At 40.9% G+C, this 24,723-nt stretch overlaps 1 protein-coding gene across 6 annotated transcripts in view; it reads right to left on the reverse strand.

Moving 5' to 3' along the window:
* Positions 1–258: 258 nt before the first annotated feature.
* The window catches only part of LRP6 (LDL receptor related protein 6), a 111,911-nt gene continuing 87,446 nt past the window's right edge, over positions 259–24,723 (reverse strand). For 2 of the 6 annotated variants that reach the window (XM_075727897.1, XM_075727892.1), the window contains 12 exons: positions 22,866–23,192; positions 19,118–19,320; positions 17,044–17,255; positions 16,660–16,850; positions 11,991–12,200; positions 10,595–10,720; positions 8,977–9,213; positions 7,174–7,284; positions 5,087–5,317; positions 3,704–3,840; positions 2,418–2,515; positions 259–603 (listed from right to left, as the gene is read on the reverse strand). In XM_075727897.1, the coding sequence (XP_075584012.1) occupies positions 312–603; positions 2,418–2,515; positions 3,704–3,840; positions 5,087–5,317; positions 7,174–7,284; positions 8,977–9,213; positions 10,595–10,720; positions 11,991–12,200; positions 16,660–16,850; positions 17,044–17,255; positions 19,118–19,320; positions 22,866–23,192 (2,375 nt within the window). In that variant the 3' untranslated portion in view covers positions 259–311. Of the gene's footprint in view, positions 604–2,417; positions 2,516–3,703; positions 3,841–5,086; positions 5,318–7,167; positions 7,285–8,976; positions 9,214–10,594; positions 10,721–11,990; positions 12,201–16,659; positions 16,851–17,043; positions 17,256–19,106; positions 19,321–22,865; positions 23,193–24,723 lie in introns of all 6 variants that reach the window. The other 4 variants (XM_075727895.1, XM_075727894.1, XM_075727893.1 and 1 more) reach the window with 4 other exon arrangements.

Consider the following 24,723-nt stretch of genomic DNA (forward strand, 5'->3'; position numbering starts at 1 on the left):
CTGGATTAAGGCATGTTTTTGTGTTCCATTTGCAAAAATAAAAACTTTTTGTACAAATGTCTGGGTTCTTTTATACAAAAATTTTTCTTCTTATGGCACAAGCAGCAGTTGCTGTTTAAGAAAATATATAAATATCCTTTTTTATTCTTCTGTACAAATATCTTCAGTATTCCTCCACCCCATTTAATAACATTTAACTGTACACTGTCCTACCTCATCCCTTGCCGAGAGCTCCCTCCCCCCTCCCCAGTAGAACATTTTGTATTTACACTTTCACAGCGGAGGCAGATAACGGGGGGGGGAGCTACCCCTCATGAGGAGTCCGTGCAGGGGGACGGTGGCGGCGGGTAGAGATGGTGAGAGTAGCTTCGCTCCGTGTACGGGGAAGGCGGGCAGCTTTCATAGTTCTCTTCCGCCGACAGGTACTGGCTGCGTGGAGTGGGTGGTGGGGGGACGGGCTCTGAATCATAGTTCAAGTCACTGGTATAGCCCTTGGCTGTCGTCGCTGTGACCCTTCGGCTGGGAGCATAGTCACTGTCACAGACATCCGTGCTGCAGGGCGTCGTGGGAGGTGCAAAATGCCTGTAGCTGTAAGGCCTGTAGCTGCAGTGGGGAGATTTATGGGAAAAGCGTCGGAATATAGAAAGACTGAGCATTGCAGGCAATGCACCAGCGAACAAGCAAGTGGTGGATAAGCCAAGGCGGAAACGGAAAGCTGGTCAAGCTCTCTGCAGGAGATACGCAGCATCACACTCTTCTCTCTCTGACATCACAAACTCACTAACTCCCCTGCAGAAGGCCCACCTTTGTGCTACAGCATCAAATTATAGTCACTAGTTAAAGGGATACTAATTGTTAATTATCTACAGGCAACAGGCTCCCTAAGGCCTTAGCTGAGGTAGAAAAAGTTGCTACTAAGAGAGCGGGGCTGGAAAGGCACTGAGGAAAAAAATAGCTGTGTTGCAATTGTATGGAGAAGATGTTCTATTTCCATTATCCAGTTTATGGATGCTAATTTCCAAGTCCAGAGAGACAGGCAGACTGAAAATCACCTGGCAAAATAGCAATCAGGAGAATCGCCTACCAGAGCAGTAACTGGGATGGAATTCCCAAATGCTGCTACCACAAAACATCTTTTAAAATGAGCCCAAGATAGTTTAAAGAAAACAAAGGGAGGTGGGTGGTAGCTACAATTTCCAGCATCAAAATCAGTCACTGGGGGCGGGTGGGGATGCAGGTCCTCTAATGTTCAAGTCAGAATGATAGGAAAGATGGGAAGATCAGAAGCAGCAAGGCCAGGGTTTATTTTTGGGTGAGGGAGCATTCGGAAAACATTAAACCCTACATACATCCCTAATACCATTTACAATACTAAAAGTCACATCATCTAACCAGTCATCAGCATGATTCATGCTGGTGCCAAAATCTGGGTTTATTTCATTAGAAAATTACTCATCATTTTGAAAGGTTTTTCATATGGCTGCAAGGGACCATTATAATCATCTGGTCTGACCTTCTGCACAGCAGAGGCCATATTTTCTGCTAATGGAGAAGAGATGTCTTTTCGGCCCCAGAGACGTCTTTTCGGCCCCAGAGACCTCATTATCCAAAAGCCCCCAAAGGCTCTGTGTTAGGGAGGCATTTCTTTCAATAGACAAACACAGCGTCCTCTTCTCATTGACCAGATCCACTAGTGATTTGGGAGGGGAACTTTTACACCCTTGGGTAGTAGGTCTCTCTTTCTTTATTGTTGGTAACTAGCTATAAAATGGTAATGAAGTCCAAATAGCATCTTACAGGGAAGGTGAGAAAGATACATTCAAGTAAACAGAGATAAAGCTTGTATGCCCATAAATATTTGTCAGAGAAAATAATCAAAAGGTTAGCAACCTTTTTCGGATATTAACCCTTAATATGCCAAATCAGAATTTCTATGCTTTATCTAGGCCATAATACTAATGTTAATTCTGACCTACTCACCTTTATGTTGCCAACTTTCCTCTGCCATGGTGTTTGCCTATCGTTTCTGATAATTACGTAACAAATTATTTATGACAGAAGCCTAAAACAAGGCAGAATTCATTCCAGGGTAAGTATTTTTGGCTCAAAGTTATCGTGGTTCCAGGTTTCTTTTGGCATTTAGCTAATTTTGTGATGAGTGCTGTCGTTCCCCCTAAAGCAATATATCTGAAAGGTGCATGACTAACCCACTTACTGTACAATTTACCTCAAACAGTGCTGTGCTTACATGCACGCTTCAGTGACACAATACATGTGAACTCATTTAAGCACCTGTTTTAGTGCTTGCAGAATTAGGGCCTTTGATTGTAATTCTTATGGAGCAGAGGCTGTCCTTATTCTGCGTTTTCTACACTAACTGCTTTGATCCTGATGGAAGCTATTGTAATAATAATTACCTGTAGGATCTATGAGTGGATGGGCTGTTTGAAGAATAACCGAATTCCATGGTATAATGTGAACGTTCAGTAGCCGGTGATGGTGGTGGGTTCAAAATCTAAGGGGAAAAAAAAGAAAAAAGCCACAGTTTAAACAACAACAACAAAAAGATGAAGGAGAATCAAAAAACCATCAGTTTCTAAATTTCTTTTAGTACTGTTTAATAGGAACCTTAAGTTAAGAACTGCATGCATAGCCCCTCCCAACAAACAGGATTTTTCTTCTGTTTATTCCCCAGTTCTTTAACAGACACTGGAAACGTTGCTTGTAACTATTCCCATAGAAGCGATTACTAAGCTTTTCTCAAAAAGCGCTGACTGCTGTTGCTATTTTGACATACCCAGTGCTGAAAAGTAAAGTTGAAGCTAGCTGTTCAATACTAGATTGTCACTAGGGATATGACTGCCCTAGGCAAACTGGCAGATGTCTGCTCCTGCTAGCTGTAGTCCCTAAGTATTACACTGTTTATAATATTTGCAGCATGCTGTCCAAGGCAAACATTTCTTCCCTATACAGGCATGCTCTTACTGCACAAACAGTATTTTGATTAACTTAAAGATATAACATGATTGGTTGATTCTTGGAACTGAAAACAGACAGTTGAAGATTTCAGCCTGGACTGACCAAGCAAGTAACTCTTTAATACTCAACAGTGGCTTGGCAGACTTCATATAAAAATAGCTAAAACAACAACCACTGATGCTGGAAGTAAAGAGACAGGGAGCCCTCTAGGGCTGGTACTGACTTTCACATAGCATCTAGTGCAGCTCACTACCCATTTGTGGCTAGAGGAATGCAATGGAGTTGCAAGACACTTGCTTATTTATTTATCTGTCACTTGCAAGACACATGACACAAAACTTAATTTTAAATCCTTGCAAGGTCTATACAGAATCAGCCATTGCCTTACCTCCAGAAGCGCATGGCAGAGTGTAATGAAAGGAGATTGCTCTGCCAGAGCTGCTCAACATTTATAGGGATTTTTTCATCTCTCCTGAAATTCAATCTAACATCTTTTTCTGGCACTCAGCTCTCACGTATTTTTAAAATTAAGAGAAAATTCCTATACCGTTTTTGAAGACAACAATGTCCTCTCCCTTCCTTTTCAAAATCACTTACTCCATATTTAAACAAGTATATTAGGCTAGAAATCTAAACCAAACCACTCATCTGTCAATTAATTATCCTCAGACACTGGCACTTCCCTGAAAGTTATTAAAGGTTATGAATAGTAGAACTGACTTACTGGAGGAAAGTAAGTGCCTTTGGTACTTGAAGAACTACTGGAAGAGGCTCCAGTGACATGGGCTCTGTCATAGGGTGGCCCGCTACTCCCTCCCATAATGCTGAGGGAGCTGATCACAGATTTACCTCGAGACATCCCTAAAGAAGAACAAAGATGTATGTCAATATTCCATTCTTTGAAGCAAATGGAGAAAAGGCGGCTTAAAAAAAATAATCTAGAGGATAATAGCAGTATAGGCACAACTCTTAAAACCAAAATTAATCTTCTTGCTATTAAGAGCAAATTCAGTGCTCCTTGATGGACAACTGGAATGAAGACTGTCAGGGAATAAACATGTTGGTTTTGTGTATCAGCTACTCAACTGCAGACTTGGCACTAGGCTATACTGAACTGTGTGAAGAGAAACAGATTTCTTTCACTTGAACAGCTGGAAAAGACTTGAGAGAACAGGCATTCAGGCACTATTTCTATGCCTCAGAATAAAACATGAAACTGACTCTGACCACCTCAACTGAGCAACTGAAATTTGTGCGGGAGAAGAGAGGGTTTGTGCTCTTTCATTTCCACACTGTTAAGTGAGCTCTTGCTACCGGACTGAAGCACGCTGGCAGAGAGTCCAAGCGGGAAACGAAGAGGTATGCCACTGTGCTCTAAATAATGGTGAAAATTCTGCTCAAAGACTCTCCTTATAAAAGCAGGTTATTACAAAATGCAAAGAAATTTGGTGCATTATTTTAACCCTGTAACAGCCTCACAGAACCTGCTGGATCCAAAGTCACAAGTTACAGTACATATTTAATCAATATATACAGAAGCAATGCATATAAATGAAGTGCAGCATTGCATTTGAGGCTTACTTTTTAAAGAGCAGTAGCATCATGCACTTGCATTGGTGTTGGAAACTTCATCATCAAACAAAATAAGCCAAGACCACAGTTATTGCTGGTCATTATGGACTTTATGAGAAGTTTCACAAGCATACAAATTCAGTTTACAAATCTAACAAGAATAATTACATAATGTTTGAAGTCCCATGAATATAACTCTGTGTAACTTTACCCTGTACTGTCATGACACCTTGCTGATGCTGTAATAGTCCAAAAAGAGGCTTCTTTAGTAGCAAAAGAAGAGAACTCCCCCAGTATGTGTATCTATTTGAGCTTATGGTTCTGCTAACTATGTAAACGCTCGTGAATAGCACAGGCAAAATAGCAGCTCATTATTATAAAGAAGGATGGCGACAAGCCTTGACAGTCCTGGCTTCCAACAGCTTCCAAGAATTATGCGCCTGGAATGGACATCTCCTGTGCACATGTGCACAGTATCCTCAGCTACAACTATGTGGTGCCAAAGAGCAGGACAAGGATCACACCATTTACTCACCAGGAAGAGACCCTGACAAAGAGCTTGGGTGAGGCACATAACCAAGAGGTACAGAGGCTGGTCCGTGCACCACGTAATCATTGGTCATTGTTTCCCCATCTCCCTTCATGCGTGGGCACAGCACCCTCTGGCAGATGAAGTACATTGCTCCAACCACAAAAACTGTAAGGATCACACCAATGATGGAGCCTATCGTGTTGTTGGGCTGTGGCGCAGGCTCCTCCGTCGTGTCTAAAAGGAAAAAGGAAAATCAGACTGTCTAAGTTAATCCAACAGCTTCATGTATGAACATCAGTTTTCCTGACATCTTTCCACCCAGGAAAAATAAAAGTCTCCTCTTCTGTAGGCAGACAACAGCTTTCAAATTAATATATGGCAGGAACAAACAGGCACTGGGAGAGGTCTGTTTAAAGACTCTGAGTGTCCAAAAGGGCTACCTGTGCACAAGATGACATCCACATATGCAGAGAGGTTTTTGAATCACAAATGCCAGGAAATGAACAGTACATGCATGTGCGGGGCAGGGGGGTGGGGGGTGATGAACCAGGTCCTGATCTTGCTTCATGCTGACAGGCAGGGCTATCCTTTGAACTGGATGAACAAGATGAACTAGGATGACTCTGGATGGCACTGTGCTGGGGACTCCAGTTATGCTTTTTCTTGTCATTAGACTATGATAACTACTTTCCATGTTGCACCTCATCACATAAGCACCTAGAGTATCACTCATTTTTCTCAACTGTGTAACATTTACTTATGCTGAGCAGTAGAGGTGATGCACCAATGATGAATTTTGGGTTTGCTGCTATTTATTAAATTACCTAACCTGCTCCACATCTGACCCACACTGACGGTTACGGATATAGCTGAGCATCAGCTTTAGAGGTGCCATCCTTATGAGGAATATGTATCTGAAATGATTATTCAACAGTCAAAATGAGTGGCTTTCCCTACAATATCAATTCTAAGCAATGACATTTCTGGGAATAACTGACAACCCCCTGCCTGTGCTTCATGAATTTGACAAGAAGAGCAGACTTTAAAGTATTTTCCTGTTCTAGTCAGTGTTTTACATCTTATCCATTACTGAAAGTCTTTTCCTCAAGACATTTTCTTCTCCCTGAACACCAAACTCACACTTTAACCAGCTTGTCACAGTCTACAGAGATAAGTAAACAGACTTCTGATCATACTGGAAGAGGGACAGTGACAACTGCAGTCAGTTGTCTTACTCTGGGTGGGCTAATTTTTCCATCCTCTGTTACAAAACCAGAAAAATACATGAACTATAATAAAGATAACTATATATGTCTGTGATAATGTCACTAATAACTTGGTAGCATGACAGAACATCTCCTATTAATCCTTCTCAACATCAAGGGTCCAACTCTGGCTTTGCATTTTCAAGTTAGGTGTGTGTCAACTGTGATATACAGATCTCTAACACAAGAAGAGATGTCCCTACAATTTCTTTTAAAGCACCAACAGTGAAAATGAACTTGCAAGTTGGAATTTTAAAGGCAGAGGCTTTCTTGCAGAGCCCTGGAGATTTCAAGGAAGGGGATATCACATGTTACAAATCATAAATCAAGCTCAGAATTACATCTTTTCAAGATACAAAAGAAATTTTAGAAGGTTTACTCTGTAAACAGAGTGCTCCTCTGATTCTAAAAGCACCTGCTATTAATTCTCTGGATGAGAAAACCATGAAGCAGAGCAGTTATATATAAAAGCCTCATGCTGCTAGAAAGATTTTTTTTTTTTTTTAAACACTGCACCAACTCAGCATGCTAACAGATTATACTAAAACAAACCATTTATTTCTTTTAAAAGTTTAGAAAGGTCAGTGGAAAAATTACTAGCCTGCTCTGCTTCAGAGACTACTCGTTCAGAATACTAGTTATTTTTGTTATTCCTATTCTACCATGTTGTGCATTAAATGCATGACAGCAGTTATGAACAGGAGCATTCATTTTGGGAACAATTAATTCAGTCTGGTTGGCAGAATAAAATCTAATTCATAGAGAAGGCAAGAAACAAATTTCAGATGCTGCAATCAAGCCTCTAGTCTCAGGTTTTACACTTACAGCATCCTTGTTCATCTGAGCTGTCACTGCAGTCCAGGTTATGATCACATTTCTTGCTTTTCCCGATGCACTGCCCACTGGCACAGCGGAACTGATCGGTTAAACAAAGCACTGGAAAGAGAACCCCCCCCACACACCAAGAGTCAGTATCAAAGACTTTTACTCTTTAAAATGATTAAGAAAACAAGACACCAAAGCATACAATCAGGACTGTTTTGGGAGAGCTTAGCCTGCTGCTAGCTTCATTTCTTGAAGTAGCCAATGATGCACAAAATCCCTCATGCCAACCATGCAGAGAAAGTGATTCAGTGTCCCGTTGACAACATTGCACAGTGGGTACCTGGTCCTTATTGCCTATTTACAATAAGCACACTACAAGATGAAGTTATGTTGACTAAAGTAACTCAGAAGCAGAAGGCCACTGAGAACACAGGCACACATCCCAGGACATTGTTATTGCAAAATTACTAAAGGCATTTACTGAATATAAGAGAGAAGAATTAAGTTATTAAAAATAAATCTGCCAAACCATGAAGATGAAATTGTTTAAGAAAGATATTGTGGTTTCTCAATGCCCTTGTGCTCTTCCTGTGAACCAGAAAACTCCTTGAACATGGGACAATGTATTTCACTTGACATTATATTTTTAAACTGAAATGAAAGACAGAAGATAAAACTGGAGCTTTGCCAGTATACTCAAAAAATAAACTACCACTTTGGGAAAAAAGGTACTGCAGGCAAGGTGCTGGCTGCTGTTGTTTACACATATTTTTGCCTCCTGTTTCTCATAAATCCAGAAATTCTTTCTGACTTCAGCTGAATTAAGAAGTTAAACTAAAGGCTTTTCTGATCTGTAATCAACTTGAATATTCTGAATAACAGGGCCACTTTGAAGGCGATAAACAGCCCCTGGTCTGATATCTCCAGTCACTGGATGGCAACTGGGAAGCTAACTTGCACAACGTGTTTTCAGATGTCAGCATCTCATCTGGCTAACAATCACCTTTCATCACACAGGAATTTCTGCATCGGTCTGTATGTTTTTGTTTGAACTGGAGCACATCTTCTGGAAAGAAATTCAGCCTTGATTCAAAGACCCTTAGTCTCTTCGAAGAAGGAAAATGGATACAGAGAAGATGCATCCTTTCAAGCTTACAAGTTGTCCCCACAACTCCTCACTACTTGCACAGTGGGGAAAGGGTGAGTTTGCTCATATTTCACGTTGTATAGTGGTGGGGTAGTTCAGTTTCCACCATTTCTTTCCAAAATTAAAGGAACCTAATTCTCATTGTGTTGGCAATAGCACTTCCCTCTGTAATGATGGCTTAAATACTCTCTTTTGCTGTGCTCTATAGGAAGAAGAGATCTCCAGAAATCTCGTCTGTCTCTCACTCCCACTTACTCACAAAAGCTGAACTTCATTTTGTTCAGGCATTATAAAATAAACAATCCCAAGACCTTTACTCGGTACAAGGTACACAAAAAACCATGACAAGGATTTGCTCCGCTTTGTAATTCACTCCCAGGTACCAGAGTTTTAATGCTTAAAAATATATCATCTTTTTAATAGTACTTTTCACACACAGAGCTTAGATCACTGCACAGGAGATCAGTTTTATTTCTATCTTGCAGGTGAAGAAACAGAAGTATGGAGTTGTGAAATAATTTCCCATTCAACAGATCAGTTAAAAAACTAGCAGAACCTCAGATCCTTCCAAATCCTACTCAGCAATAACTTTGATATCTACCATAGCGTCCCCATGACAGTTTTATTTTCATCACACTCTGAAAGACCTTCTGTACCTTCACAGTTCTTCTCATCAGAGTTGTCCTGACAATTTGCTTCTCCATTGCACCGGAGGGCACTGTCTATGCACTGTCCACTTTCACATTGAAACTGGGTGTCTGAGCACACCGGGCAGTTCTTTTCGTCACTGTGGTCTTCACATTCAGTGAAACCATCACAGCGCCAGGCCACTGGGATGCAGTCAATCTCACCTGTGAAACAGGTGAACTGCTGAGGGGAGCATGTTGGTGGTTCTTTAAAAATCAAGCAAACAAACAAAAATTAAAAATCCAGGTGAACAAACAGCAGATCAGGACAGGTAAGGACAAAAAGAGTTCAGCTGCTTTCATTTATCAAGCAGCTGATAAACATGCCACATCATAAGGTAACTTCCACCCCCACTGCCTCCAGAGTCATTTGCGCAGATCTTGAGCCCCATGTGACTGATGCAGGCTCACATCGATGGAGCCTCATTAGACAAAGAACAAGAGGAACAGAGAAACATGTGCACTCAAAACACAACTATTTTCTTCCCTTCCCCTTCAGTCTCTTACACCCTTCTCTTAGTAGGTCTTCAAAAGCCTTCATTTAAAGTCAACACACTTTTCTACTCCCCCTTTCCTGCAACACCACTGTATACACAATCGATGGCTCGCTCACTTTTTAATGTTTGACAGTCATTGTATAGAAAATGTTAAAAGGATGTAATGCGCTGCAGATGGATGCACTGTGACTCAATGTCTAGTTATGTGCCCTCAACAGCTCTGTTCCATCAAAATTCTTTTAAAACGACAAAAAACTGCTCCATCCAGTCAAGTCCTGCTATCTCAACACAGCTGTTAGCTGTTATTTAACATTTACTACAGTAACTGTTAATCTCATGCACTAAGTAAGTGTGGATTTTTTTCCTTTTTTTTAATCCCCCTTTCCTCCCCCCTTTTTGGCCTGGTATTAAACTTGCTCTGAGAAAATATCTGGATTATGTTAGCTCTTGTTCCATTGTGAGACCACACGTTGCCTTGATGGCGAGAAGATTGCATAATAAAATCCATTCAGTATGGTGGCGCAAAAAGACCCAAGCACCAAAGGGCCTCTTCTATCCCCCATTTCAACCCCACCCTTGGAGACACAGGGTGTAGGCTACAGTGGCTATATCACCATGGAGGCGCCAACTCGCCCTTCTGCGACTGCAGTTCAGGAAGACACGCACAGGGTGAGTTTGAGAAGGAGAGCAGAGAAGGATAAAACAGCATAGACATTGTGCAATATGCCAGAACATGAGAATCTACCACTATCTGAAAAAGGAGAACATACAGAGCAATAGAAAAAAATGATAAAAATCATACAAATAAAAAGACAAGTTGAAATAATTCAGTGGTCTTAAGTAGAAAGGGTGAACAGAAATCCTTATTCAACAGTCAACTAGTGAATTTTTCCTCTTCTCTTACTCCTTCTCGATACTTGCCGATTTAGCTGGGAGCAGGGGGGGAGGCAAAGAGGTAAGCGTGTAAAAGCATGTAACAGCACCTGGTGCACTGTCACACTCTTTCTGCTCAGAAGCCACCCCTAAAGATGGAGACCCTCCCCAACCCAGAAGCTGAGAGCTCAGTGACACAGAGCATGGGAAGTACTTACCTCCACAGGACAGCTCATCCTGCAGCAGAACAAGGTGGACTGGGCAAGAGCAGCGCGTGGTGCCATCACCCTTCACGATGCAAATGTGTGAGCAGCCACCATTATCTTGAGAACAAGGATGTTGTCCTGTGATTTTAAAAATAAAAAAAAGACAGGTACTGTCAAGAAATCCCCACCTCTTTTCTGACCTTTCAGTCAGTTCTTTAGGCTCACAGGACTCCCTTCATTACTTCCATCCCCCTGGGGAAAGCACTACTGAAAACAACCCTGAAAAAGTTGTATTTTGCTTTTCCCTTTACACACATCAATAATTATCACATACATTGATAACTGTCCATGATCTGAAACACTACAAGAATCATGCCATGCAGTCTACTAAAACAGTAAACAGTACTCAAAGCATTTTGCTTCTTGTGCGAGGTAGAATTAGCTCTGTAGCAAAAATAGTAGCATTAGTAATACCAAAAGATGCCTTCATTTTCGCTAAGACCATTAAAAAAGTAAACTTTTCTAATTTATGAGTTCTGAAGCTTCCACACTGTCTCCGAAATGCAAATTAACATGCTCTAGATAAATATGTCTCTTCATTTTAATGTTTAATATGGACAACATACTTCTCTTGGAACTCCTGACAGATTTACTGAGATTAATAGCAAACAAAACTAGTAGTAGTCTGCACTGATGCTTTAATTAAACATCCCCAGACATTTTTCTACATATTTCTCCAAGGCACGCACCACAGCCTATTAACCAGGCCTATTTCCTGCACTGCTTTAACCATCCAGCTCCCAGCATTTCAAGCGCCTGTGTGTGGGGAAAGGCTATATCCTGGAAAACAGAAAACTTTTAAAAGTGCAGCCATGTTCAACACAAGTTGAACACACTTCGTTTGTGCAATGCAATGTTGCTCTTCTGTCATCTACTTTCAATACGAATTGCCACCAACAAAAACTGTTCACTCTGCCTTCAAGGCAGGCAGTCCATTGAAACATTTACTGCTAGTAAAAGGCCCCGAGAGCTGTGCTTGCCTAAACGGAGTAAACACCTAATAGTGACTCACTAGTGTTATCCAGAAAATCCTCTACTAGGGATAACAGGATGTTTCCACTGTGCCTACAGACACTCAAGTGGCAGGTGTCTGTATGGGACTACCAATGAAGTTGTCATCAGCAACAAAACGTGATGCTGGGTTTGTGATAGATTTCCAGTCCATTGCCAACTGCCCGAAGGAACCAAACTTAATTGCACCGTGGCAACGTACAGACACAAGACGCTACCAACTTCTGGCCCCTTCGATCTGCGCTGATGCTGATCAGTGACAGGGCAAAACAGGCTCATCCCTCTGCTCATCTCTCCTTGCCTCAAGCCCCATAGGCACTGTCTGCACAGAACTTACTGTATTCCTGAATGTTGAGCTCTTTCACAGCATGGATGTCACTGAGTTGTGCAATACGAGCTTGGACCTTTGTACGCCCTTCTCGACCAGTCATGTCAATCTTTTCAATCATCTGCTGTTGCCTGTCAATCCAATATAGCCAGTTTTCAAACACAGTTAGTCCCACAGGCTGCAAGATATTAGAGTCTTCCAAAACAATCCGGTTAGCACCTGCAGAAGGGAAAGAGTGGTTTAGCTCAACTAGAATCAACTGAAATACTATCACAAACATTTTCTACACTACTCACACCACTATTTTCTAATACTTTTACACTACCAGGTAAGCCTACTATAAAAACATAAGCAATCCTGGGTCCTGTGATCCAAGACTGATGCATTTTGCAGACAGATGATCAAATTTTTTTTTCTGCTTTCATCAAGACAACAGTTTTTGTGCTTCAAATACATTTACTGAATTTAAGAAGCATCTGGAGTTGGGGACTCAGCTCTCATGAGCCTATCCAGTCTTTTATTGATATGATGGGAATTGGTAATTCTTTTCATTCTTCTATCCTGTTTTGGAGAGATTAACTGCTTTGTCTTGGCATACAACAGGGAATAAGAAGATGGATTATTAGCTTGAGTTAACTAATACAAGATAAAATCCAAGTGAAGACAAGGTAGTTAGTACTTTTCACATGAATTATGAGATTAAGGTAAACACTTGACTTTTGACTTCCTCATATTCTTTTGTTTCATTATCTTCACTAAGGTTTTCAGGCTAAATTGGGAACGCTCCTTTCTTCCTAGCTAAGACTTACTTTCCTCAATTCCTTTAGCAATCATCAGTAGCAGCCAAGAGGCTTTAGCCTGACACCTTGGAAGAGTATTTGTTGACTTTTATGCTAGATTGCCTGGCATTAAATATAGTCAAGAGCAACTGCCACACTTCATGGTTAACACTCCACAAACAGAAGACAGTCCGCTGCTCTTTTAAAGGTATCATTAAAGACGGGCAAAGACAGTGAAGACTTCATAACTCATATACAAAAGAAAAACGTTATTCAAAACCTGAGAGCTCAAGAGTGAGGTTTAATCCATGCTCTGTTTATTTTACATGACATGGTCATTAACACTCAAATATTTAGTGAGGTTTATCAGATTCTGAGCATAAAATTACTCACAAACATAAGGAATCTGCTTCAATTTTGAAATGCTGAAACAATATCACAGAGTCTAAAATTAGGTCACAGCTTGAAAATTTACATATAAATCCTGGTATTTCAGAAATCTGGGCTCACTGCTATGCTTATTTTTCATTTTTACTACAGCAGACAATAGCTTTGCATATGTTCACCCACAAAACAATTTCCAAGAAGTTTTTATCTTTTGTCCTGTAAAAATATACTAGTACAACTGAATACCACAGAAAAATCCTACTATGTCTCTACCATACCCACACAAGATAATGTTATGGGACAAGACACATGTATTTTATGATTTTATAATTTGAGCAGGTCCTATCCCTCTGTTTTGATTAGCAGCCAAAATGTTTCTTGGCTTGTTGAGAATTTAATCAACAGTACGTCAGCAATGACGACTTACAAACAAATCCAGCTATAAAAAAAAAATATATATATTTATCTCCTTTTCACTAAATGCATACAGAGCTCAGAAGTTAAGTAACCTTCCAAACATTTAGCAAGTGGTAACATCTAAAGCAGAACACAGAAATTCAAATATTAATCCTCAGGTAGACTGGACTCTCACCCACCACTTTGGAACAACACCAGCAATGATCTGATTAAGAAAAGGCGTTGATGGATTCTGAAGGAGGCTATACCCAGACTGATGTAGAAATTAATAGACTGAGTGATGTAAGTCAAACTAAATAACTGCAACCGTCTATTAACCCCCATGAACATGACTCATTGTATAGGGAAAAGGTAAGAAATAGCAACCTGCACCTCAAGGAGAAGAAAAGCTAAGCTGGGAACAGAGGAAAATACAAAGACGACAGGAAGGAATAAAGTTAAAACTAAGACCTTGACCTACCCCAAATGGAGTCTGTACACACCCTGCTCTGCCATGCCCATGTCAATCACCATGGCATTTTGCAGTATGCTCCTAAAGCTCTGAAGCTTAAAATTTTCACTCCTTTAATGTCTTAATCTTTCTTTTTAATATTTGTGACCAAGTATAACTGACTATTTCTGACTAAACTGAGACACTGAAATCCCCTCCTTCCTAAACCAACAATAAAATCTGAAGCTGGCTCATCAGGGTGCTAGTCCCCTTCATTGGGAATGTCAGATGAAAGGAGATGTGATTAACAGGAGCTTTGTCTCCTGGCATCACCATTCTCTTTCCAGCAATACCTTTTATAAAAAGACTTAAAAACAAACAAACAAATACAAAAATCAGGACACACCCATAGCTCATTCTATTTCCAAATAAAAATTACTTAATTCCAGAATCATTAGACATTTCCAAATCACACTAATTATTCTGGAATAGAAGAACTAATTTCCAAATAGTTTCCATGGTAGGGAGCTAATTCCAGTCATCTTTTCATAAACAACCCCTTAATCATGTTAAGAATCTGGTTAGCTTCAATAGGATCTCCCATTTGGGCAGCATAACCAAGTCCTAACTGCATGCCTGAAGGACAGGGAGGAAGAGGAGGACTGCATCACATAAAAGGCATTCTAGCCCTCCTTCTCTTTATGGGTACTGGCATCTACAGAGTTGACAGAGCAAGAGACTGTCCATGTTTTTAAGAAGCTAACATGCAGAAAAATTACTCTGCCGGTCAAAAGAGCCTATTAATCAGCATTCCTAAGCACAGGAATGCATCTCAGCAGTTAGCAATTTATCATGGTGATTATAGCAATCTATTTGCGGTGCAAATGCCAAAAAGCAAGAGAGGTTTTGGAATGATTTTTCTTCATGTTCTTCGAAAATATGGCGAGCTTTTACTACACAACATTGGTGATCCAACAGCCACGTCTTTTAGAAAAAAAAAGCAGAATCATTAAAAACAGACACAGACTAGATTAGAATTTAGACCCATCTCCTCTGGTGTCCTAATTTCTGGCAGATAACAGACATAAAAAGAGACAAAGCACACAGGATGTTCTGCTGCTGCCCATTACTTTACATGCAGACCCTGGATCTGGGATAGCCTAGAACATACCAGGATACACCGTACCACTTTAAAAAAAAAAAAAAAAAAAAAAAAATTCACTAACTCAACTCAGCTTGTGCCCTGAGTTTTAAAGTAGTAAACAGTCAGGATATTATCGCAGTTCGTTAGTGACCCTGAATCTTCCAGTGAAACACCATGTTAATCACTGAAAAAAATTACTATCTTGCTGAGCCTCAATTCCAATCATCTAGAAAAACTGAAATGTTTTCCAAAATAAAAGCTTATTCTAGCAGCTTAATAAAAAGCTGAAAATCACACTGGTGTCAGTGGGATTACATGCTGCTACTTTGAATGAAGGTATCACTCCATCGGTGAAAGACACTACTACAAACTACCATACTCTCATTAAGTTTTCAAACCCACTCACAGACTGCAAAGTGTGTCCCTATTTCCTTACACGTGTACTTAAGCTTCTGATAGCAGAATAACACTCAGCTGAAGTACAAGGACATGGGATATTCAAACTGGGGATGGACTTAACTGCAGAGGAAGGAGAAGCTCTGCCACTGCCCTCTACTAGCAGCAGAGTGAGGGGGGCATATACCCCATCACCTAACAGAGATGGGTCTGTATGTGCTCAGAACGTCCTGGCAATCCCATCAGCAACATCCAGCCCAGCTTGTATCACAACAAATTACTACCAAAGCCACATGAGACAGCTAAGCTGATCCAGCTTGCTGGATCTGGCTAGTGAGAGGCATCTCAGCCTCTCTCACCCAACCTGACTGCATGATTTTGCCTCTTCTCTTGCTCCAGTTCTGGTTGCTTGCTGGACTCTTGCTGAACCAATTCAGCTTTCCAAAACAACAGAACACTGTTCTCTATTTCCCTTTTTCTGTATACTGTTGTTAGCTTATTGTTTTGCTTATGTGGTTAAGTGAGCTGAATCAACCCATAGAGGAGATCAGACAAGCACCATAACCAACCTTAGGGAGCAGGTAAGGAGAATTCCATAGCTGGAAGAGGGAATTTTTTTGCTTTTTGAGAACAGAGAGTTGTTAGATCTGCTCTATCCTTCTCACATCATTTCACCCTAAATGACGGGTACTTAAGTGACCTGCACACCTGCTGCTTTAACTCTGCAGGAAAGATTTTTCCACTAATGGGAAACTTTCCTCTGATTGACAGAGTACTGCACCAAAACCAATGCCTTTGAAAACAACTCCCTCCTTCCCCTTTCCAAAACTGCTGCAATTTATTTGTGAACTGGCTTTGGGAAACCACACAAAGGTCTTGCAGTGAGAAACTGAAGTAAATAGCATGTGTAGCAATTAATAATGCAAATCACAGATAGAGGCATGAGACTGTAAAGGCACGCTGCATGAATCATGCACATTCCCTGGCTGGGAATTTAAGGGAGCGATTAGAATCACAGTACAGACTGTTTATAGTAGGAAGGAAAAGACGACACCTTTCTCTGCATTCCCCCATACCCACACCCACACCACACAAATGAATCACTGAATTAAAGTGCTACTCTACCTGAAAGGTCACTGCTTTCAATTCTCCGCAGGTCTGAATCAGCCCAGAACAACTTGCCTAGCTGGCTGTCAATAGCTAAGGCTATGGGCTTGCTCAAACCACTGAAAAAAAGGACCTCTCGTTCAGTTCCATCCAATGCTGCTCTCTCAATTTTAGGAGACCTTTCCTGTAGGTTGGTGAAATACATGTATCTGCAACAGGAATGATTAGAGGAAAAACAGGTTATTTGACCTTTCCGTATTTTTGCTATACGACCAAGACATCTCAACAAATGTCAAAGATGTGTTTATTCTGACAAACAGAAACCAACTGACAGCAAGAAAACAATTTGATTCTCAAGACCTTCAGCCTGAATTTCCCCACATCACTATTTCAGGTACATACCCTTTCTCTGGATTCACCACAATGGCCCTGGGCCTATCTTGATCTCCTTTGAGCACCACTCCCATGGGTCTCCCATCCAGGCGTGTCACATTGATCACATTGGTAGCTTCGCAGGTCCAGTAGATATAGCGGCTGTAGATGTCAATGCTCAGGTCATAAGGCTGCATATCTAGGTTCTGATTGGGAACTGAACTTGTCACAACAGTGAGGCTCTGCAAAGGAAAGAAAAACAACCCACAGAAGAGCATTTAATCTTACCCAACATGACCAGTTTTATTCGCTATGGATGCACCACGTCAAACTACTGCTCAGCAAAAGGAGGAGGCCAAAATACTATCATAAAGTAAGGAGACACCCAGGTCCAGTTGCCCCACCAACACCTTTGATCAGATACAGACACTTAGTCCTGACGGTTTGTTGTAATGGCAACCATGTAAGTTGGTTGCAGCTCATAAGTCTTAGGAAGTTTGACCAATAAGTCCAAATTGTCTCTATGTTGAAGATTCAGGGTCAGCTTCTGTGTTTCCTCTGCTTTCTTGAAAACTCTAAGTTCAGTTTGGATAGACCCAAACCCAGCACATTTAGCACTCTACAACAGAAACACATCACCACTAATTCCCAAAGGTGCAGCTGAATGGATAAAAACACAGGCAAAGCGAGGCCAGACAGCACTTGGAATTCTTGCCTCATTCTTCTCCACCATCGCTGCCATCACACTTGGGGAACATAACATAAAGATGAATAATAAATGGGAAGGCAACTCTGCCAACAGACAGAAAGGACATCATCTAGCATACAACAGTGACTTTAGAGCATTTCCAGCTAACATCTTTTTGCTTCAAAGTTCTTGCCTTCTACTGGTCCAGACCTCTGGAGTTCACATGCCTTTCTTTTTTTTTTATTTTTTTTAGAAAGAAATTGCACGGTAACCCTACAGTGAAAGGTGAATCTAACTGACATCTTTACTGACCTTTTCAAAAAATCTTAAGAGGATTGGTAATGCACAAAACACAGCCTTATATAATCTTTTTGAAAAACTTCATGCTTTTGAGATGAGCAGCTTCCACCTTCTCACCCCCAAATTAAACTTCACCATAAAATTTGCCTACCTTTATTTGGCTTGTCACCTCTATGAAAGGGTGTGCCTAGAAGTCTTGTATTTGTTTATTCTGCTGAAGCTGGCAAAAACCTGGTGCCTTTGACTAGTTTTGGGTGTTAAATTATTTAGATATTCCAAAATTAAAACCATGGCTAAATTAAGAGTTAAGGCTGAAGGGTGTTTCAGCAGGATCCAACTCCTACCACACCCACCACCAGAAACCACACTGCCTTACAAATTAAACTGAATACAGCACCTCCGTGTTGTTCATCTTCGTCTCCCGCTCCTCCCCCATTCAAAAAAAACAAGAAGAAAAAAACCTATTTTAAAATGTGAAAATGAATAAGCAGTCATTGCTCACAGCTAACCTCACTAAACCTGCATCACCTTTTGCCTTCTACCCTACACTACTTTTTCTGTATTCCCCAGTCAAATACATCTTCCCAAGCTTGCTACATCTCTTACAGGTCACTAGCTTCAACCTCCTCGCTCAGTGCCTCAGTGGTTGACAACTGTCTTCCTGTCCCCACCAGAACTGGGAGGCTTCAGACACAGCTGCGTGCTCACAAAGTTCCACCCTCTTCATTTCAGAGTCAATGCTCCTGCACCCAGCTCATTTGCAACTCTTCCTTCTCTCTGACACACTCCATTTCTCCCAAGAGAAAACTCTTCCCATCCATGTTTTATTTCTCTCAAATACACATTTCCAACAGCTCCCAGCCAAAAGACAGCATTAAGCAAATAACGCACTGTGAACAACTGTTGTTGCCTTAGTTTTCCATGTTTTATTTCCTGCTGCACATACCAGATTGCTGTCTGAGGACTCCAGAAACTCCAGATGCCACTTGTTTTGCCAAGTGACAGCCAGTAATGTACAGGAAGTCCATCTATCTAAATTATTCATGTACAATCATTCATTGTGGGTGTAAGGCATGTCTTCCCCATCTTTTAGTAATCCCATCACCCGCAGAATACCTGGCTGCCGTCTTCCTGTGCCTTCCGGATGATGTTCTGCCGAGAATCAATCCAGTACAGCTGCTTATCCAGCGGGTCATAATCAATGGCTCGAACATTCCTCAGACTATGGATAGGGAGTATGATATCTGGACTCTGCTGCTCATCTATCACCATGCGATTAATTGCATTCTTCTGACTGAACAACAAAAAGGTTGTAGGAGCTTGATGGGTTAAAAAAAAAAAAAAGGAGGGTGAAAGGGTTACATATAGCAATAACATTGGGTATTTGTATGTTCAATAATGACAACTACTATATATAACCAGACAGTATCTATTATTTCATTACCCTTCTCCCTCTTCCTTTGCCAAAAAAAAAACCCAACCCCAAACAAAAACAAAACAAACAAACAAAAAACCCAAACCATCAAAACATAACAAAAAAATCCCAATCTCTGATCAGTTTGGAAAGCCTTTCAAATTACCTCTTTTTATTATAAATGACTGAACATGGATGTGACAGGCAAAGATAATTTTGTAAGTCACAGGACTAATGAACATGAAGACTTCTGTCAAAATCACCTCAAAGAAGAACGGTCAGCCATGCCTCTCAAGGAACTGTGAATTTTCTTTCTAAAGGGGTCCCAGGGAAATGTAGCTCCACTATTTTGAAGTTGAATGTTCTGCTAGGTATACTTCTACTTGCAGAGGAAGCTGAGCAAAAGCCAGCACTAGTTCCTTATTTAGGCATCCCAGGGAACAGAGATTGCCATCAGAGTGGTTTAGTCCTGTTCCCACAAACCCTCTTTCTGCCTGCACCACAATGAAACAATTCACAGGAAAATCTCTTAGGTGTGTGCAGGCTGCGTTTTTGGAGAAAAATCTATTCACTCTTCTCAAATTTATATATCTTGCTTATTTCTCATGTGCTCATCTGGGAATGCTAACCTGTAATCAGAAAAAATATCTGATGCTCTGCTCCAGCTTTCCAGATGCCCAGCAAAAATTTCCTGGACAGGTGACTTTTTTCTTATAAATACCAACAAACATCAGAAAATAAGACTTCCCCACCCCGTATGGCTGTAGTGTACTGGCTGTATCTTACAGTAAGTGGAATTTAGTACATCGTTAAAAAGAAATTATCCCTGTATTACATAATTGGGTCAGAAATCAGAGGAGGTAGTTAAAGCATTTTTCCTTTTCACAGCATTCTTTTCAATAATGGTCTACCTGGAGCCACTGCTGTGCAAGACGGCACAAGAGCCAGCAGCCAGAAATGCAGCTTGCAGTCTCCCTGAAGTTTGTACAATCAATTCTCTATAGCACAAGTCTGGAGAGATTAGCAGTGGGATACTGCACTCATTCAATCCAGCCTGTAAAACAGGTAAGGCAGCACCTTGGAAAGGGGAGGTAGCAAAAGTCTTCCAGAGAACATCATCACCTTGTTTTGTTATTTTAGGCATACGCTTTGAACATTTATTCTGCCTGCGGGGGGGGGGGGGTAGTTTCCTTGGTAACTAACACTCAATCTTAAAATTCTATAACAATCAGGCCTAATTGCAAGGTATTTTTGCTTTCTGGAAAACCTTTATTTCCCCTCCAAGCATTTCTCCAGTAATTTAAGCTGCCTTCTGCTTAGCTCTAAACTGCAGAAGAAAGCACAAAAAAAAAGCAAAGCAAAGTTTATACTGAATGTGTACAGCAAAATAATAGATTCAGAAAGTGTCAGTATTCTTACCAAGCAGTTAAGAGAGTAATCGAAAGGGAAAAAAGCTTAAGATAAAACAGTGCAGGTAAACATACCATCATAAGCACCTAAAATCCTTTCCACTTTTTCCCAAAGACACCCTCTTACTGTCTAAGATTACGTGTCTTCCAACTTTGAATTGATGGCTCATTTTAAAAAGTAACAGCAGAGTTTCCGCCCTTGAGCCCCTACATCTCTGAAATAGCCCCAATTTCAGAAATCCCTTCCCAGTTTTCATCATTGTCCCTCCCAATAGTCACATATTTTAACTATATTTTTGGCAGGCAAATGGAGTGCAACAAGCATGTCCCCTGTGTAACACTGCCTTCAAACTTCATGACACATGGTAGATCTGACGAGATACCAGATCTCAGCAGAGCAGTGTGTCCTTCCCATAATTAAAAGAATCTATGCAAGCATGAGCAGGGTGATCCAGAAGGGAGGAACTGGCCTCTAGACAGGGCTTGGACTAATAATAGTGTTCAGGAGTACATAAGCAAGTAAAACAGGCAAGAGAAAGTTAAAACGATTCATGCTCCAATTATAGTGGCCAAGAGAAAAATTAAATTATGCACATAGAAGCCTAAGTCTTCAATTACCTACAAATGAGAAGTTGGAAAGTTCCCAGGTTTGAACATGGCAGCAGGAAAACTCCTAAAGCCTCATGAACAGCCCTGAACCGTACCACAGGGAAATGGTTCTATTTGCTCACAACGTATTTCCTGTATTTTTCTCCTTCCTTTGTTTCCAAGAGCATTTTCACAAGAAAACATGACCTTTGATCATTTTTCTACTTATTCTCTGCTGGAAGTCAAATTCCTCTACCTCCAAAATCACAGTTATCACCAGAGAGGTGCCAGCCATACTTCTTAACTTCCAGGAAGGTGTGAGTGAGAGTGTTAAAGAGTACAAAAATGCAGTGGTCATGCAAGCACCCGTTGTAATAAAAAGGGAAAGGAGTAGTACAGGACACATGGGGAGGTGAAAAAGCAGAGTTTTCTGAAGAGCATGATTTTAAAAAAATGCCATGAGGTGGCATTCATGGAACAAGCTGCCCTGCTTTTGGCTTTAAAACAACAGTGGGATCTCTTTACTCATGCATAATGCAGATGAGATACAATCTGTCTCTCGGTACCATGAATCTCTTCACCCATTGACTAATCTGAATGACACCAGTGGAAATCAGCCATCCAGTGTAGCTGCCAAAATTATGAGAGCTTCAGTGGCAGCCAGTTATTGAGAGATGGATAAATTATTTGGTTAGAAACTAATTACACACAGCCTGAGGGGGCTTGCAGTTCGTATTCTGCACAACAATAAAGAAAAATGGGGCTTGGCTGCACTGAGATCAGAAATCTGAAGTGCTGGGGAGGCCGTGGAGCCAAGCCTCTCCTCATTGAGGAGGAAACATTTTTGGGGGTATGAGAGTGGCCCACCATCTCATCAGCCAGCAAACACAGCTACTATAGAATTAAATCTTGATCACCTAAAGGCTATGCAAACTCCAGAGTACACACCAAACTATCACATATCCTTTATGTCATGCAAGATTAAAAATAAATAAGCAGATAAATAAGCAAGCAAGCACTTGAGAAGGGTTGACAGACAGAGACAAACCCAGAAGCATTTTGAGCTTTCCCCTTACACAGATTTAGCTGAGTCACTAAAAAGATTCACTACAGCCACTCTTCTTATTTTACTGTGATACCGGTCTGTTGCAAGATATTTTTTTTTTTTGGTCTTTCAATATCCTGTCTTCTCTGAAAAGTGAGTAGGATTTTAGTATTAGAAAATTATATTCAAATATACCCTGCTTCCTATGGAGGAAGGGAGGCTGGGGAACCAGAAAATTTTCAAATACACATTCAGTATTAAAAATAGCAACTAGCGTTAACTTGGCCTATTGGCAAAGCAAGCTTCACCATCTTATGAAAATAACTATTCTTTCCTCCAAGTACAATGCTTGCACCTGTTACAAAACACATCTGCCTCTCTGTTTTATGTCCATTTGTTACGGCTTACCACTACAAGTCCTGTTGTCAGAGTTCAAGGAATAGTGAGCTGGACAGCCACAGACAAAACCACCAACAGGGACTGCTAAGCACAGGTGAGAGCAGTGACCGTTGCTAGAGGCACACTCATTCCAGCCTGCCTGCCTGGAGGAATGGAAGACCAAGATGTCCATAACATAATCCAAATGCCCTTGGATGATAGTTCGGTTCTGGCCACTGGTCTTGTTGGCTCGTTCAATGCTACGCCGGCTCCAGTCTGTCCAGTAAATGTAATCCTGATACTGAGTCAAGCCGAATGGGTGAGGCAAGTCATCAGCTATAATCTCACGGTCAAGGCCTGTTTGCAAAAAGGAAGGGAGAAAAAAAGCAGAATTATTTGGGGACAAAAGAGATGCTGGTTAATGGTGTTAGACATGTCCCCTGCACAGAAAGGTTAAAATATAGTTACTTTACAGTTACTATTTCATTACTATAAAAGTAAATTATCAAGTAATGTGTAAGTCTGAAGTCTCGGAGCCTATCACAGAAACATACTAATCCTGCTTCTGACTCACAGAACAGAATGTATTTTACTAAAGAAAAAAGCCTCAGTTTTTAAAATAATCAAGGGTCCTCAAAAAGATTCTGTCCTTTCCCTCCTCCCAGAAACAAAGAGGATCCAACTGAAGGAGGCAGGATCCTGATACTGTACTCCCAGTTCAGCATCTCTCATACTACGTTTGGGTCTCTGCCCACTGCTTACAGAGACAGAATTGTTATGAGCTTAATAAGATTCTACGCTGTGTTACCAGAAAAATTAAATGCACAAGGTTAAACTCATCTGTCTCTGGAATGCTGTAACAGGAAGGAGCAGTCAGAAAGTCAAGGTAGGAAATGGTTAATTGTGTGTACTGTGGAAATATTAAAAGATCTTAAGGTGCAGGGCATGGTGGGGGGGAATTGATTTCAGCCACATTATTTCTATCACTTCATCACCATGGGATGTCCTGCTGTCTAGTCACAGAAAATGAATGGCAGATTATGAAGCAAGAAGTCATTCCATCATTGCGCAGAGGAGGATGCACAGCCCTGCACTCTGCCATCACTAGCCACAGGCACAGGGAAGATGAAATTCTAATGGTGTGTCCAGTTCCAGAGTACACAGCAGAGCACTGAGCCAGCCCCAACAGCATACCAAAATACATGAGAAGCTGAAGAAAAGCTTTTTTTATTACACATAATGCCTAGTAATGCATTTTCCTGTTTTGATCTTTTTCTAGCTTTGTTCCACTATTGCAAATGTACTGTTTAAAGTAGACTAACTCCTTTAGCTTTAAATATTGGCTAGTGATAATGCTAATCTGAGTAACCTGGCACACAACAAGGCAGTCCACTCCTGTGGGTGCTGAGATGTTAAAAACATGATATTGTGCAAACCTGAGGGGGCTTGGGTCCTCAGTACACTACCCCTGGGACAGTGAAAGAATAAAATAGTCCACCTTCATTTAGCTGTAATTACCAGTTTATAAAACAATCAGACAGACGCCAGTGTGAGAGAGAGCCCCCCTGGTGACCAGTACTAGCCAGGAAAAGCTCTTTAATGTGCAGGATATACTGGGAAAAAAAAAATGCCTGAACCCTGAGGATACCAAAGATTCAAACCCAAAGTGTTTTAAATTACATTGTGAAAACTGTCCAATAAGCTGTTGTTATCTTGGCTTTCTCTCTACCTTTCTACAGATGATGAAGTGTTTGTTATGTATTTGCCAGCAATCTTCAGAGCAGCAAAACAAGACTCTCCAAAACACTGCAAGTTGACAGCTTTGTCCTACATATAACTGAGAACATGCACAGCTTGTATAATTTTAACTTTGTGAGCAACTAGATTA

This window comes from Pelecanus crispus, chromosome 1 (genome assembly GCF_030463565.1).
Source record: "Pelecanus crispus isolate bPelCri1 chromosome 1, bPelCri1.pri, whole genome shotgun sequence".
NCBI lineage: Eukaryota > Metazoa > Chordata > Aves > Pelecaniformes > Pelecanidae > Pelecanus > Pelecanus crispus.